The sequence below is a fragment of the Carassius carassius genome, chromosome 21 (assembly GCF_963082965.1).
Source record: "Carassius carassius chromosome 21, fCarCar2.1, whole genome shotgun sequence".
NCBI lineage: Eukaryota > Metazoa > Chordata > Actinopteri > Cypriniformes > Cyprinidae > Carassius > Carassius carassius.
The window spans coordinates 6,343,836-6,362,545 of record NC_081775.1 but is presented as its reverse complement, the minus strand read 5'-3'; the positions used below and the strand labels follow the sequence as shown (position 1 = coordinate 6,362,545).

Below are 18,710 nucleotides of genomic sequence, written 5' to 3'. Positions count from 1 at the left end.
CACACTCCCAACCGACCACTATTGTGTTGGTGATTATGAATGATAATCCAAATTGGATCAAGTCAACAGCTTCTTTACCCAAAAGTCTCATCTCTTGATTAGTTTGTTTTTTAGAGTGTAGTCAATTTTTTGGTTTGACATCTGGTCCTATTGCACTACTCTGAGGAATTCAAACCAGCATGGGAGCCCTTTTGTGGACAGAGGTCTGAGGTTTACCTGTGCAACTTTTAGCAGCTGGCCTCAGTAACACTCACTCCCACCCAGGTCATGGCACCAATGCGGGTTACTGCACCAATGTAACTGTTCCTAGTCACATTACTCTTAGCAGGATCAAAACCAGTGTCATCCATCATTGGAGGCAGGTTTGCTAACAAGTACTTTAAAGACCACATCGTCTAGTGTCAGTTCCTAGTGAGGCTCTTGAGGACAGGGGAGTGAGGTTTACCTGTGCAGCTCTTACTCACTGACCTCAACAACACTCAGTCCCCCCTGTGTCATGGCACCAATGTGGGTCACGGCACTATTGTCTAACAAATGACTAATTAGAGTATCCTATTCAATATATGGCTCCAGAGAGTGACCAATAAATGCCAAAATATGTTGTTTCTTGTGAATCATTTTCATAAGAATAATAGAAATGTGTAATTATATTGCATTATTTCAACAGTTGTTCAGCACATTAAGAGGCACAACATTGTACTGAAGAGGGAACTTGGAGAAGGAGCGTTTGGGAAAGTGTTTCTGGCCGAATGCTACAACCTGTCCACAGAGCAGGAGAAGATCTTAGTGGCTGTCAAGGTTGGCTGTTAAATTTAGTGTTGATGTTAGCATACTAAACTTTAGGTTGCCAGTATACTCAGTGTATTTGTTCATTTTTTGTGTGTGTGGTTTTAGACTTTGAAAGAGGCCAGTGAGAATGCCAGGAAGGACTTTCATCGTGAGGCCGAGCTGTTGACCAATCTGCAACATGAACACATTGTCACATTCTATGGCATGTGTGTTGAGAGCGATCCCCTTATCATGGTGTTTGAGTACATGAAACACGGCGACCTCAACAAGTTCCTAAGGTACAGTTGCATGAGCTTGTCTGTGTGTGTTTGTATTGGAATCCAATAGTGCTTAGTCACATCTTTTCCATAATTGCTTTGTCCTTGTATGTCAATAATTACACATAATTTTTCATATATAGTTTTTCTTTACAAAGGTAATCAGCCAGTCAAAGCATAGGAATTAAATTCCTGCTAGCTAAGCAAGTTTGAACTTGTAATTGGTAAACACGTTCTCTCTGAAACAGATCTAGCAGGGTGCTTATGGCCAATCTCTTACTCTAAAATGAATGTTTATGAATTGTGGTCTGGTTTTTGTCTGTCCCCATCTTTAGGGCTCATGGTCCTGATGCAGTCCTGATGGCTGATGGACAGATGCAGCAACAGGCAGAGCTCACTCAGTCTCAGATGCTGTATATTGCGCAGCAGATCGCCGCAGGCATGGTGTATCTGGCTTCTCAGCACTTTGTTCACAGAGACCTGGCCACACGAAACTGCCTAGTTGGGGAAAATCTCCTGGTGAAGATCGGAGACTTTGGGATGTCACGAGACGTCTACAGTACAGATTACTATCGAGTAAGATTTGCATTCTAATTAGACTGCTTTTGGATTCTTAAATTACATTTGATAAATATAAATTCAAATTCCATTTATTTTTACATAATCAGCCATTACTCACATCACTCCAGTCATCCTTCAGAAATGAATGTAAATAAAATGTGGGTGTATATATATATATATATATATATATATATATATATATATATATATATAGTACAGACCAAAAGTTTGGACACACCTTCTCATTCAAAGAGTTTTCTTTATTTTCATGACTATGAATATTGTAGATTTACACTGAAGGCATCACAACTATGAATTAACACATGTGGAATTATATATGGAATTATATGCATAACAAAAAAGTGTGAAACAGCTGAAAATATGTCATATTCTAGGTTCTTTAAAGTAGCCAGCTTTTGCTTTGATTAATGCTTTGCACACTCTTGGCATTCTCTTGATGAGCTTCAAGAGGTAGTCACCTGAAATGGTCTTCCAACAGTCTTGAAGGAGTTCCCCAAGAGATGCTTAGCACTTGTTGGCCCTTTTGTCTTCTGTCTGCGGTCCAGCTCACCCCTAAACCATCTGGATTGGGTTCAGGTCCGGTGACTGTGGAGGCCAGGTCACCTGGCGCAGCACCCCATCACTCTCCTTCTTGGTCAAATTTTCATAGTCATGAAAATAAAGAAAACTCTTTGAATGAGAAGGTGTGTCCAAACCTTTGGTCTGTACTGTATATATATACATATATATATATATATATATATATATATATATATATATATATATATATATACATATATATATATATATATATATATATATATATATATATATATATATATATATATATATATATATATATATATATACATATATATATATATACATATATATATATATATATATATATATATTAGGGAAGCCTTTCACTGCCCACAGATTCAGATTTATTAATCCATTATGTTACAGTTTCATTAGTCAGAGATTAATGCTGACTTCACAAGGACACTCAAAGCCAATATTCAAGTCCTTTTCACAGTATATGTATAAATCAATATGCTTCTCGTGTTCTTTGCTAGACTCTGTCTACTGATCACTAAATACCAGCGATTCAAAAACCTTGACCCTACTGGCTCTCTTCCTGTATGGTGTCAGCAGAATCTGTGTGTGTGTGTGTGTGTCCTGATCCACTATCTCTCCCAGATTTGGAGTCAGGGAGGAAAGTGGCGTGGGAACAGGAAAGATGGGTTACTATGGCAACAGCTAGGAAAAAGAATAGAGAGCTTGCGCTGTCAGACAGAAACTGAAAAAGTCTTTAAAGATCTCTCATTAGTATTCACCCCCATATTCAGCATGAGGGCCTACCGAGAAGGAGAGGGGCCTAAGTTAGGGATAAAAAGTAAAAACCAACTGAAAGATAAAGAAATATAATGCATAGAGCGAATAAAATCAAGAAACCAAACCATGCACTTTGGAATATAAAGCATTTGAAGAGAGACTGACAATTTATTCTTTGATAGCATGATGTTCTGTTATTGTGTTTCATTCATGCATTCAGCATGAATCATCTATCCAGTGACTGAATATGGGTTGAATGAAGTTTAAAAATGCAGAGATGTGCGATTAGATAACTCTCTTCAACGAAGTTCATTTGAGTTCATTTATCTCTGAATACTGATAAATATCATGACACATCTCCATTATATTAGCCTCCATTGAGATTCAAATGCAGGTCAGTGGATGTGCGTGTGTGTGTGTACTATGTGTACGCCATGGATTAGGCCTATAGAACATCAGGGGCCCTATTTTAACAATCTGAAACGCAAGTGTCAAAGCGCAAGTAACTTTGTGGGCGGGTCTCGGCGCTGTTGCTATTTTCCCGGCGGGATAAATTGCTCTTGCGCCCGGCGCAAATCTAAAATGGGTTGGTCTTAAGTAGCTTCATTATTCATAGGTGTGGTTTGGGCGTAACGTGAAATAAACCAATCAGAGCGTCATCCAACATTCCCTTTAAAAGCAGGTGCGCAAGTTCCATTATGGAGTCGATTTTTTTTTTCCTGGTTCTTGACAGACAAACTAATTTGTCAGATGTCCGTATATACATATATGTCTTGCCACTATTGGGCAAACAGGTCTGATCCTTAATTACTACAATTAGCCTCAATAATTTGTAAGCTAGATTTATGCCTATTTTTTCACATCTTCGTGGCACACCACAATGATTTCCGTCATCTCATGTGTTAATCTTTTTTTATTGTAACAATTTATGATTTGCAAAAATAACTGTTGCATCTGTGTAGATTACATGAGCAAAGTGTATGCGCGTTGTGCACGCTATACATTATGGTCAAGCATGCGCCCTTAAAATAGCATAATGAACAACGCGCAACGCGCCACTGACTTTAGACTAGGTTTTTCTGGTCAGTGGCGCAATTGTTTAATGGAACAGCAAAATAGCACCAGGGATTGTTTGCGCCGGAACACGCCTCCTTTTTTGCGCTGAACCGCCCAGGGAGCGCAAGTTCATTCACTAGTTTAGCGACGTGCTTCTGTGGAGGGAAAAGCGCGCTTTGCGTGGGTGCAAAATAGGAATGACACATGCGTCGGTGTACAAATTCAATTGCGCTGGGTGCAAGATAGGGCCCCAGGGGTGTAGTTCTGTTTTGAAAGCTTGTTGTATAACCACAGAACTTCTTATGAAGCCACATCAGTGCATTATGACCCATATTCAGAACTTCGTAAACATAGTTGATGATCCTCATACAGTCTTTTCCACCTATGCAGTCCTTTTTAGTCTGCATATACTGCAATATGGCCACACTTAAGTTTGGGGACCGATTCTCACTATTAACTCTATTAAATATGACATTTACTTCAATAAAGTCCAAATTTGCTGCTTATTATAATAGTTAGTAAGCTATTTTTTAAGTTTAGAAAAGGGGTAGGATTCAGGGATCTAAAATATGGTCATGCAGAATAAGGCATTATTATGCAGAGCTGGGTAGATTATTTACAAATACTGATTCTGAAATAACATAACCAATTACATTACACATTTCAGGTAATATAATCACACTACTTTTTGATTTGTTTTAGATTACTTTTAAAAGATGTAAAAAAGAAAAAAATATATAAATACTGTGTTAATAATAATATAATAGTGAAATCAATAAAAAAAGTAACTGTAGTCTTAATATGAGTATTTTAAAATAAAATTAAAATAAAATTAAAAATTTGATCTAATTTCAAATACTTCATTTTTGGAATCTCAGTAGGAAATCCAGATTACATGTAATCAATTACTTACCAGCTTTGTTAATATGTGCTTTATAAGTACTAATAAACATCCAATATGCTAGTACAGTAATATGTATGCTAATAAGCAACTAGTTAATAGTGAGAATTCGTCCTAAAGTGTTAAAATTCTTTAATAAAGAATCAATATTTTGATCTTTTAATTTTAGCATGAAATCAGAATGAGCCCGGTTTACTTTCTTAATACACATTCTTAGACATATTGTGCACCATTTATCACTACACGTTATTCCATTATTTAAAGAAAAACGTCTTTATAATCTTTCATCCAAATGTTAATGTGCTCCAGTCTTCTTATGAACCAATCAGTCCAGCTTTTCATGTTTGCTTTAGCAAAGTGTTATATGATGATAATCATTCAGCTCTGTTCACTTGTACTTAATAATGTTCATACATACATACTCTTTAGAAGGCTACCAAAACCAAACCTACAGCCTTGAACTGGCCTGTAACAATATCCGGCATTGCCAGTAATTGTCCGCCTAAAACCAATTAAGAGAAATTTATACTGGTCCAAACTGGTCCAAGCTTTTTAGCAAGATGTTGTTGTGTGGATGAGCATGTGTGTGTGTGTGAGTGTGTTCGATTGCAGGGCGAAAAGGTTTCTAATAGTGCTTGTGTGATATATCATTTTTAAAGTGACCCTTCCAGTCTGTAGCTCCACTATGGGACCAGTGAAAAGCCTAAAAGCTTTTGACCTTAATATTTGATGAGTCCAGTATGTTAAACCAATTAATCTGAGACTAATCCACATACTGGACCACAATCTCATAATTAATATTTCAGAGGCAGCGCATTATAGAGAAAGCTAATAAATGAAATGATTGGTTTTGGGGTTGAGCTCCAGGCCAGACCAACTCCCCAAGCTTACAGCATCCAAATCCTGAGAGGCGCAACTTACGGCACCATCTAAGGTCCTGAACTGGAAATACTGTCAGCATTTGCCTGAGAGCTTTTTGGACTGAACAATGCTCCGATTGCAACAAAGTGTTGACTGTCTACTCTTGCTCTAAAAGTCTGTATGGATCTTATCCCTTAGCATATGTCAGATGCAGATCATTTTGTTAGAGTAGCTTGGTTTTATGTGACTTCTGTTTTGTTGATTTGAGCACACCTGGACATCTTAATGTCAAACCACAGTTTAACAAATACAATATTAAGTGCTATTTGTTTTTATATTCAATTCCATTGTTTAGACATTTATTGATTTGACAGATTCAAACTCACATCACCTTCATCCGCATCATAACTTTATTATTTGGATGACTCAATGTGCAATTATTGTTTTACATGTATAGGTTGGAGGTCATACCATGCTGCCAATCCGCTGGATGCCACCAGAAAGTATCATGTACAGGAAGTTCACCACAGAGAGTGATGTCTGGAGCTTGGGAGTGGTGCTGTGGGAGATCTTTACCTATGGGAAACAGCCCTGGTATCAGCTGTCAAATAATGAGGTACTGACACATAATAACATTTTCACACCAACACTCCTTTTTTGGGAGAAAGCCCCCTCTGCAGCACATTTATTTATTTTTTTAATTCACGAGCCAACAAGTTTGATCCAACTATTAAATTTGATACATCCTGCAGAGGGCAGCTATAATACTAATCAAACTGGGGGCAGTTGCATTAACACAGCCATGGTGGCACGACTGTCTTAAGAAGTCATTTCACTAGATTAGACAAATTAGACCAATATACCTTTTTGTAACTGAAATTAAAGTTATGACCAGTCTTGAAAAAAAAAATTAAGACTAGTCTAAGCAGTTTATTCAACTGGCCCCTGAACCAGCTAATCAGTGTCTCCATGATCACTTGAAAATAGTAGACTTCCAGGAAAAAGGTTGTCTACCCCTGCCCTCGAACACCCAGAACACCCAAACAAACAACTTGAGCACATTATCAACCATAGAGAACACAAGAGCAACCACACAGAATACATTAAAAACGAACTAGGAGACCACAGAGCAAGGTGTTCCTAAAGTACAACAGTACACAATTTTGAACCCTTCCTAAAGGGTGGTGTCCACAGAATATCATAGGATTCATAGATAATTGACTGAGTTCTTGGGCTAGACCTAACCCCTTTAAAGAGTGACATCTATCCCTCCAGGAAGAGTGCTACTTGTCTTTCTAGAAATCGGGCACATTGTTTTTGTAGAGTTAGTATTTTACTAACGGGGGCCCATATTAAGAGGGAGACAGACTGCCTTGAGTTGCCACAAAGTTCATATAAATGACAATATTATCCTATAAATTTGCCCCTAGGAAAAGGGTTAGAAAGTCATGCCCAGACCATCCTGAACACCCTTCACTCTCAAAAATGTGTGGTATCTTTTCAAAAACTACATATTTTTTGTACCTTAAGGGTCCATGTTGGTACTTTAAATGCACATATTGCACACCTAAAGTGTACATATTAGTACTTGAAGGGTATGTAGCAAAAACATAGAACACCAACTAGAAGATGCCAGAAATCACCCAGAATGCCCTATGACAGGGGTGACCAGACATACTTCTGGAGGACCACTATCCTGGAGTTTAGCTCCAACTCAAGTTAAACACACCTAAACCAGCTAAAGTTCCAGGCAGATGTACTGGAGCAATTTGGAGCCAAACTCTATTGGACTCTACACCTCTGCCCTTGGACCACAACACCATAATCTACCAGAAGTACCTTAGGAACCACTTAGAACACCTAAGCAACCCCTTAACAAGTCCTACATCCATTCAAATCTCAGATTTCTCATCAAATAGTCCATGCATTCAGTAACATAATGCAGGGGTGTCCAATCCTGTTCCTCAGATTTGAGTTCCATCCAGCTCCAACTCCCTTGCCTGGAAGTTGCTAGTTAATCAGGTGTGCTTAATTAGGGATGAAGCTACTCTGCAAGTGGCACTGCAGGAACAAATTTGGACACCCCTGACAAGTCTACACTATAAAAACGTCAAACTACTTGAGCTTTTGAAATACTCACACTTTTCCTCTTGACTTGTCTTTATAAACAATCCTCACACATTTCTGGACATTTATTTTGTTTGACCATTCACTTCTTACTCTTTGTAGGTGATTGAGTGCATCACCCAAGGTCGTGTCCTGCAGCGACCCCGGACCTGTCCAAAGGAGGTGTATGACTTGATGCTGGGATGCTGGCAGAGAGAACCACACACCCGACTCAACATTAAAGAGATCCATAACCTGCTCCTCAACCTGGCCAAGGCATCCCCAGTGTATCTGGACATCCTGGGATAAGAGCGCTCGTGCCACACATGGGACTGCAAGCGGATTCCTGAAACTGCCCCCTTCTCTATCCCACCCAAAATCTCTTTCTTCTACAGATTTAACATCTCCTTCCTTGTCCACCTCCTCGTCAACTGCACCTCTTCTCAACATAAAATGGAAATGGGATATTATCCATGTACAATAACTATGAATTATTTATTTCTGAACAAAAATGGATTGAATAGAAAAAGCAACATTGAAGTGACTATAGTTTAGTTTCCAAGAACCAAATGTTCAACCATCTTCAACATCTGGAGCAAGTTCACACGTGTAAATTCCAGTTTGGGAAAAATGCATTCTGGACTTGAGGAAGCGCATCCCTCTTAACAACAAAGGGGAAACAGAAACTCAATAAACAATGACCATTTACAAATGAACAACTTTTCTGCTCATCAAATGCCCGATACAAAGCACAGAACCTGATATGAGCATGGTGATCCACAGTGAGAAACTACGGCTGGTTAATATAGCATATTCATGCGTATTTATAGAATTGGATGTTATTAATGTAGTTTCACGGTTGAGCAACTCATGTTAAAAGCTTCTGGATGCTGACAGGATGTTGTTGCTGCTGAACTCATCTGAAATGGAGAAGTAACTCACTAAAATGTGTTTGGATCATAGGCGTTGTTTATAGTGGGACATGTCCCCACCACTTTTGCCATGTCCAATTTTGTCCCTCCAATTCCACCAATTTGGCCCACCACTTTTTGAAAAGGCTTGCAGCAGGGTCATGACAAGTGCAGTGGACTCCAATGTCAAGCATGGGTTTTTGATCTGGTAGTGATCTGGTGATTGAATTAGTTATGATGTATGATTTTTGGACATTTCTACACTTTTGACTTGAGCAGATACTCTACTACTGACTGGATTTCAATATCAATGCTTTATATTTACAAAATCATGTTCAATTATTTGTGCATAAACTTATTAATATTCATTAGCTAAGCCTTCGCCACTTGTCCTGTGTCCACCATAGAATTGACACCCATAGCCTCCAGGTTGTTGACGCCATTCGCTATTGAGGGCTAGGTGGAATCATTTGAGACGATTCTGTGCTTCAGTTCCATCCGCTTGCATTTCTTACAGGAACTTAATTACGCAGAGTGGCCGATTATGATGGTGCGGGCTAAATTACGACCTTTCTTTCTCTCTTGGACGCACTAATGTAGTACTCAAGCTTCGGGTTGTACAACTGCTATAGTGTAATATATATTTAATTACTGGACAAATGTCTCCTATTAGCAGCAACTCCCTCTAGACTTATATGCGCTATCAGTGGGGGAAAGAGGATAGACAGGAGGTGACAGGATGGAGAGAATGAGACAAGGGGAGGAAAATTATTTTAAACCGAGATAAACATGAGTCCCCTCACTAAAACCCACATTTCTTATTTATTTTATTGTACATAAATAAATATATCTATTTATCATTTTGGAGATCCTGTCCCAGCATCCTTTTTGTTTGAATTCACTATTGCACCGTCAGTCCATTCTTCCATGGTAGACTTTGCACACTAGACTCAATGCCGTGAATTTGTCAACAAAAATCTTCCAATCAATTCCGTTTTAAAGCATAAAGTCCCAAACATAATTAAAATTTGGAGTTAATTAATTAATTTATTTTCGGAATAAGAATTGTTATCTTTAAGATGTGTAACATAATTTAATATTTTATTATTATTTTTACTTTATGAAGCATTTTTGTTTTTGACTTTTGCATGTAAATGATTTTATTTTAAAATAATTATTCTTAATATTATGTATTTTTTTATACTTGGTTGGGAGTGAATATTGAGGTGGCTTCTGGGTTGATGGAATGAGATGTATTAATGAAAAAATAAGAAAACAGAAATATAACTTATTTTGGATGAACGATGAAAAAAACTCCAGGTTAGATGGTCAGGTTACATTCACAAAAAGGAAGCCTAATTCTGAATTGTGGCCATTTTTCATGATCATTAAGAACATTTTCTCCACAAATTCACAAAGAATACATAGAGTTATTTTCCTTTTTTGTGCAATTTTCATTATTCTCATTACTGTAATATAGTATTTTTTACTGTAGAACAATGCTTTTTTTATTTAAATTTGCATAATTTAATTTGCACAATATTTTACCATGACTTTTTTCCTCATTACAGTGATAGCTAGGATTTTTGTTATGTTGTATATATGGCAATGGGGCAGAATGTGTTTGATTGTCATGAAAATAATGCAAAAATGCAATTCCTTTGTTTTTCAGTGTTTTCATCATGAAACATAGGGAAAATGTTGCTTGAGATACAAATATGAGTTTCAGTGTTTCAGATTAGTCTTGCCTTACACAAAAAATCTCTGATTGTCCTGCGACAGAACAGTAAACTGTGACTGCATATCAAACACCTTCCTCTACATGTACAGAACAACTTCTGATCTTTCAGAATGTCTATAAGCTAAACTACCTTAAACAAGTATTAAAGTCAATGTGAAAGTAAAACTGACTTTCCTGTTTTGTGCACATTTTTACACACATATAAGTCATTGTGTAATTCTGAAACAACTTGCCTTTTCTGTTGATATCACCAGTCACCAATTTACTGTACATTAGTAAAATAGCTTTCAAAGGCTGTTTCATGTTGACTTTAAGTCCAAAACTGGGATATTTCCTCCCTTTTCTTAATACTTTTAAACATAGGCCTATTGACACCTGGAAAGAAGATTTCTGCAGAGTATCAAGTAGTGTGATCATTTCATTTATGGAATTATGTTTTACGTTCAGCAAGTACAATCAGATGTCCTCGTCTGTATGAGATATATGGACCAGTCAAGTTGTCCGCCAATGTATTTAATAAAAGTGTAATGTCTTACTTCATAATGAGTGTGTGTGTGGAGTTTGTTATCGTGACAGTGAGTTGTGCATATAGATTCATGTTTATAGGTTGGTCAATAGAGGTTCATACAGAGTGCTTTGACATCATGGGCCGACCATATTGACCTACAGGCACTAAAATGCTTTAATGACAGCCATGTTTTTTATGTCTTATTGGCCGCCAGTCTGAAAATCTACTTCATACAGTAACGTGATGGAGACCAGAGCAAGTTAAAAACAATTCATGATGAAATGGCACAATCTATAAAATTTATGTAACATTAGTGTTGCTGTAGTATCTGAAGCTTTAAGAGAATAAAACAAGAACTTGTTCAAATTCCCATTTCACTGATGTAGGCAGAGAGGGAAAGAAAGGAGGGACTGATCAATCGGCAGATCGATGGCTTGTTTTGACATTGTACATTAAGACCTAACTAATTGCCAGAGGGCTAAATGCTTTTAAAAACACATCCATGGCGCTCAATGCAATCACTGTGATTTTTCAAAGCATGCAGCAGAATTCTCGAAGGAATGACTGTGTGTGTGTGAGTGTGTAAACAACCACAGCTCTAAACAAACGAAGATCCTCTGATCTCACCATTTCAAACTGTTCTTGCAATTTTATATACATAATGTTTGTAGACTTATAATTCTTAGTATTGAACTATATAGAATGTCAATTGCCATGCAGGAAGGTGACCTCAAATTGTGTGGTTTGTTGAGGAGCGGTGTTACAAAATATTAGGTGATCAGTCAAATATTTTGGCCCATAATGCATTGACGTACAATAAAAACGTTGAATAAATGTACTATAATGGGATCCAAGCCATATGTAGAAATTACCACAGTTGAGTAAACCATTTAAAGAGATAGTCCACCCAAAAATGAAAATTCAGTCATAATTTACTTATGTTCGTCATGTTGTACCAAACCTGTATGATTTTGCTTCTTCTGTGGAACACAAAAGAACTAAAGAAAAATACAATTCTTCTCTCTCCCTACAATGAAAGTCAGTGGGATCCATTGCTGTTTCGGACTCCATTTTACAGACAAAATGAGTTATTGAGTTATATGAGTTTTGTTTGATTTATTTTTTCTGTTTGGATGAACTATCCTTAACAATACTCTGAAAACCACCCAGAACCAGAGTCGTTATTGTTAAGTATTAAAAATCATTTTCATTAATTGAAATAAAGCTAAAAAATAATAAATAAATAAAATAATATAATATAAATATTAAATATATATCAGAATGTTGCTTTTGCAACTAACTGAAAGAAGCTAAAGTACTAAAATTAGTACAATTGAAATGAAAATAAATAGAAATATTACCCCTCCAAAAAATAAAGAGAGACAAAAGCACATAATAAAATTACTTAATTTAAATAACTGAAAATATTAAATTCTAAAGACCATAACCACCATTGTGACTATCCATTTGAACAGACTCCACTTTCCTTTCCCTAGAAAATGTACAAAATACTATAAAAAGTATCATATTTGTTATATATCATATTTCATATATAACACGGAACAGTACCTGTAACGTTTAACAAAGGATAATTACCCAAGTTTTGTAAGGCTGAGAAAAAGAAAAAAAAAGGTTTCATCACAATTTAAAGAGAGGGCCACCTCTTTATGACAGGCCCCTCCTCTTCATTCTAAATGGATAGTTTCCACCTTGCATCCTCAGAGATATTCACTTTTAAATGCCACTTAAAACACTTTATGCAGACAACTGTGAGGTTTTGTGGTCTGTTTAAATAGTAAACACAGATCCATCCTGATGTCAGGGATTGTTTTTCTGGGAAAGTAGGGAAGATCATTTGGGATATTAGCATGTGCTGTCTATTCATCAGATTAACCACATTAGCGGCTGCTTAGTGTCAAAGTGTAGAGAGAAAACAGTTGCTGACAGCAGGCTTTGGGTACTCTGGGTCAATGTGTTTTATCTGTGCTGTGGTACTTTACCATTCTGTCTTTAACTACCACAGCCGATAGAGCATATGCTTGATTTAAGCTTTATCTCATATGATAGGTTTAAGTTGGTTTTTAAAATGGATCCTATAATATCCCTGCATGTCACACTGTGCAACATGGATCTAACAAACTTGGCTATGACATGTGTAGACTGTACGATGATGACACCATATTGACTCGTATACTACGTTCCTATAAATGAATAAGACGTAATCAGCAAGCGCTAGTGGTTAACAAACAGACCTTGATAAATCACACTTTGGCAGTTGTAGGTTTTATGTGTGCTGAATAAAGTGGAAGCTGCGAAAGAGGAAGGGATAAGAGCTTGAGGTAAGCAGTTTTATGTTTCAGTGCTCTGTCGTGTTGATTTCATGCTGTATCAAAGAACTCAATAGATACTTCCAGGCAAGTGTGTAGGAGCTGGTTGGAACTAAAACCAGCAGGATTTTGGCCCTCCAAGAGCAGGATTGGACACCTCTGGTTAACTGTGATGTGTCATGTGAATCATTTACAAAGCACTATAGCAGGGGTAGAGAACTCTGGTCCTGGAGTTTAGCTCCAACCCTGATTAAAACTCACCTCCCTGTAGCTTTCTAATAACCCTTCATTCCTTGATTAGCTTGTTCAGGTGTGTTTAATTAGGGTTGAAGTGACGTTCACCATCCCTGCACTCTAGGGCTGCATCCGAAAACTGAAAAATACTGCCTTCGGAGGATGCATTTCAAGGTTGTGAGGCATCAAGGCACGTCCAAATTCAATTTAAGCTTCAGTTCCTGTCTCCTGAGATGCCTTCATCTGGCCGATTTTTGAAGGCAGCATAGATGTATCCTTTGCTGCCTTTGATATCCCACAATCCTGTGCGTTCCATTCTGTGACAGTTAAGCCAAAAAATAAAGATGGCGTCTGAAAGTTGCGGTCTGTCAGTTTGTGTGTAAATGTATGTTTTTGATCAACAATTTCCATTTTTTATGTCATTTCTAGCGAGAAATTAAATTGCAGTAATGAAATATCCACTTAGTTATCACCAAAGGACTCTATATTTAGCTGTAGATCATTAAACCTTTACTCTGCCTCAGAAGCCTGTCCAAAATCAGTTTCATGAGGTGCCTTCGTGCAAAAACGCTGCCTGCAAAGTCATTGCCTGATACGGCAGTGAGGCAGCAAGTAAGCTGCCTACGTTTTCAGATGCATAGTAGGTTACAACAGCAGATACATTGGGAAAACATGTGAATACCAGGTGGAAGCAGCAATGCATCTCCTAGTAGGCCACCTTCCGGCAGATTTTAGCTCCAACACACCTGCCTGAAAGTTTCCAGTGATCCTAAAGACCTTCATTAGTTAAGTTCAGTGTTTAATTAGGGCTAGAGCTAAAAGGTGGTCAGTGAAAAGCAGGGATTTTCCAGTCCAGCTTCTGGAGGACCAACATCCTGCAGAAATTAGCTCCAACTTGCCAGAATGCATTGCTTGAAAGTTCCTAATAATTCTGACAACCTGAATTAGTTGGTTTAGGTGTATTTAATTAGGCCTAGAGCTAATGGCTGCGTACACGCCATGTAATTTTGAGGTTTCAACATTTAAAATGCGTTCATATCCTCATAGAAGTTGTAACAACAGCTTGTAAGATAGGATTTTTCTGAGAGCGCCTACTTGTGACTGCTGTACCACTACAGATTCATTTAGACATTGATAGTGGTGCTATAGACCAATTTGGTGTTTGCAAACAGCAAAAAAAAAAAAAAAAAAACTGTTTTCAAGTAGAAGTCTATTACGGAGTGAGTGAAAAAATTTTGGGGTGGGAGAAATTTTTTTTTTTTTTTTTTTTTTGCGTTCTCTTGCAAAACTTTTGCATTCCCTGAAGAAACTTTGTGTTCCCTCGCAAAACTTTTGCGTTCTCTCGCAAAACTTTGCATTCTCTCACAAAATTATTTACGTTCCCTCGCAAAACGTTTGCATTCTCTCGCAAAGATACAAGCTGTAAAGTAAACAGGAAGTGTATGTTCAAGCTCAGCTGGTTTAGCGAGAGAATGAAAATACCTTTTTTTTTTCACCACTATGACCCTTTAGGGGCTCCGTAGTCTATGGAAGCCATTGAATAAAAGAATAAAAAAGGCAAATCTGATTTTTTATTTAAAAGTTCTGACTTTATTCTCACAGTTCCAAGAATACATTAGAATTTTGGTAAGGAAAATCAACTCATGAATCTTTTTTCCTTCGGCTCAGAATCCCGAGTTTATATACCTGACTTCTGACTTTTTTCCTCAGAATTGACAAACTTGCTATTGTTGAGTTAAATCGAGTTATAAAAACTGAACTAAGGTCATATAAACATGCATTTGTAAAGAAAAAAAGACAGAATTGTGAGCTAAAATACATAATTGTAATGTAAAATGTTAATAGTAATAGGTTTAAAAATCATTTTGTAACTGTAGGGCTTAATACAATATGTTCCCTATGAACTGCATATTTGAATATTATGTGGACCTATTGTTTAAATCAAATGTATGCATTAAAAGTAATCATAGCAGTTTTCATCCATGGTCTGGCTGTTTAAACATCTGTGTATAGTAGATTCAAATGGTGTCTTTGACGTCAATATTATATAAATATTATTTGCAATTCGATTCTGACATCCAAAGGCACAAAAATATATATTTATTCTCATTCTATGGATTTTACCCATTTCCCTTCACTTGTTACCAGTGTTTTTCTGCCAACACTATGCGCACACAACTGCAAGTGACGTAACTGTGATGTCGAAAGAAATGCACAATTCTCAGACTGAGGACGTGAATAACTCCAAATAGAAAGCCACGTGTTGTCATCTTGAGCCTATGGTAATAACGACGTAAATTCATATAGCATCACTTTGCAGTATTAGTGGTCATACAGAAGGAGGATTGGATGATAGAGTCATTTGCTAATTCCTGTTGACTTTTTGATCAGGATCAAGATGTTATCGTGACATGGCTTCGCATGGATTTGTGTTTCATCACTAGCATTCCTTGAACTCCATGAATTAGCTGTCCATCACTAATTAAAGAAACACACACACACACAAAAAAAACAAAATTTATTCAACAATTCTTCTCCCCCCGAGTTACAACATCCACCATTTTAGAGAGTATCACAATGCATAAGCATGCTTTCCCCTAACCGTAAACAACGCAGATTACGTTCATGCGCTTTTGGGGTGAACTAACCCTTTAGTGGTATTTGTTAAGACTATGGCTGAAATGAACTTCAAATAATACCTCAAATCCCGAAGAAGCTGCTTAGAAACATCCTGGAAACCATGCAGATTAACTCCACCCCCAAAATGTAAAAATATACTTTGATAACATTACTGTGCTTGGTCTGTATTTTATTTTGACTTACATTGTTTGTGAATCTTAGTACTAACATTTTAATTAAAATGATCCTATTTCTATTTTAAATCTGAATAACTAAGCCTGGTTGTCTACATTGTATTTTTTTTTTCTGATGAAAACCAACAGCACATAATGGGTTCTTATAGTTTGAGATTGGCCTGCATATCCCCTCGTGTATCTAATGTCCATGTTCAATATTGGTCTAAATGTAAAGGATGCAATGTCACTGTTTTTCTGTAGGTCTTAGTTGGGTACCAGGTTTCCCTTCCTGTCCTTGACCTCTACCATCTTCTCATCTTTACCTCCATATATTTCTCACCGCATTCCTCATTTTTACAAGAAACTCTCTCTCTCTCTCTCTCTCTCTCTCTCTCTGTCTCTCTCATACACAAACACACACCCACCCCACCCCCGACCAGCATCTTCACAAATTAATAATTCAGAACACATAATCAGTCAATAACTTTCTTTCATATACAACTAAATAATTCACTCATCCACAAAGGACATCTGCATTTATGTGTGTGTGTGTGTGTGTGTGTGTGTGTGTGTGTGTGTGTGTGTGTTTGTGTGTATGCGCACACATTGTGGGTGAGGTAGGCTTCGTTTGTTAGAGCCGCGTCTGTTCATGTGTCTTCATGAAGCTATGAATACACTGACTATATCCTATTATAAACATCTGCAGTGGCTCAGAATAGATTGTTCTGAGAAAGGGTTTTAAATAATTTGCATATGCCATTTAGTTTCACATTTTTTTTTAAATCCTACTGATTTGTCGCCTAAACCAACAAGAGGTTGCAGTGACCAAATACAGTTACCAAATCAAGCATGGCATTAAATGTTTTATTTCAGGTGTGTCTGTTGTGTTCTCACACAAGTGTTGTTTGATAATGCAATGAGTTAGTGTTCAGTAATGCATCGAGTTTGATTGTGCTGAAAGCATTCTGTCATGCCTGACCAATGTATGTGTTCGTCTACTGGGGTCTAAAGACAGAGAAAGGAAGTAAAAACATTTGATAAGTTGATGTTACTTACTGTGTTGGTGTGATCTTTATCAAATGCAACATTTGGCGACAAGGATGGCTGATATCCCACTACCACCTCCTGTTCCTTTCCTTGCTCTACCCGGCGGGCCTCCGATCCCCTGGTCTCGCTGTTTACAGTCCTTTGAGACTTTCATTTTGGCAGTGTGGCTGACTGACGTGAGTGCAGCCCGCAAAAAAGCACTGTTACTGCATTGCTTGGGAGCTGAGGGTCAGCAAGTGCTGGGAGCTCTTGATTCGGGCACCACAAGCGATTATGACACAGCCGTGTAACTTCTGACCACACACTTTGCAGCCCCACAGAGCGCTCTCTTGCGACGTTTTCTGTTCCGCCAAAGACACCAGCTTCCCGGTGAGTCTGTGCAACAGTATGTAGCCAACTTGCGGGGATTGGCCAGCACATGCAAGTTCGGTGCGTTGCAGGATGAAATGATTCGCAACCAGTTAATTGAACATACCAACGATGCAAAAGTGCGTGAATCTCTGCCGTTAGAACCGGACAATTTATCACTGTCTCGGGCAATCATGATTGCAATAAGAATAGAGAGTGCAGCTGCATGTGCGTCGGCTCTGACTAAACAGCACACAATCGCCCCATCCCCCATGTCATCATCAACGTTACCAGAACGGCAGAACGGCACATTGGTGGCAGCAGACTCCTCTGCAGTTATGCTTCTGAGGCGCCAGCAGCGGTCTCGGCCACGCCCTCAAGCACAAACATCAAGGCCCTGTGATAACTGTGAATCTTCATCTCATCTGTCTAGAGCACAGAACTGCCCAGCCTGTGGCCAAATATGCCGCAACTGTGGTAAATGCAATCATTTTGCTTCAATCTGCTGCTCCGCTCCAGCTGTGTCAGACCAAACACCCACTATCATTCACAATGTGTACTCTGGGCCAGCCTCATTTAAAGCATGTTCAGTGCGCCTAAATGATGTGTGTATCCCACTGCTTTTGGACACTGGTGCCAGTGTGTCTCTCCTGAATATGCACACATACAGCACATTTTTTGGAGCACTGCCACTTTCGGCACCTTCTGCTTCACTCTGTGGCTATGGTGACTCAAAGATTGACTTAGTAGGTTCCCTACAAATGACTGTTGGGTATGGCAACAAGATGGTGCCCAGCTTTACCTTCCATGTTGCCCGTCACGGGGCCAACCTGATGGGTCTGGATTTGTTCTCGGCTCTTGGATTTTCTCTTGTTGACATGAAGGGAGCTGCGATCCTAACAGTCTCCACGCCCTGTTTGGACATCCCTG

General features: G+C 38.1%; 1 protein-coding gene across 2 annotated transcripts in view; it reads left to right on the top strand.

Moving 5' to 3' along the window:
- Positions 1-9,358, top strand: part of LOC132097415 (BDNF/NT-3 growth factors receptor-like) — a 41,398-nt gene extending 32,040 nt beyond the window's left edge. For both annotated transcript variants that reach the window (XM_059503114.1, XM_059503115.1), the window contains exons 14-18: positions 668-798; positions 895-1,067; positions 1,382-1,622; positions 6,221-6,379; positions 7,993-9,358. In XM_059503114.1, coding sequence (XP_059359097.1) covers positions 668-798; positions 895-1,067; positions 1,382-1,622; positions 6,221-6,379; positions 7,993-8,178 — 890 coding nt within the window. In that variant the 3' untranslated portion in view covers positions 8,179-9,358. The remainder of the gene's footprint in view (positions 1-667; positions 799-894; positions 1,068-1,381; positions 1,623-6,220; positions 6,380-7,992) is intronic.
- The last annotated feature ends 9,352 nt before the right edge of the window (positions 9,359-18,710 follow it).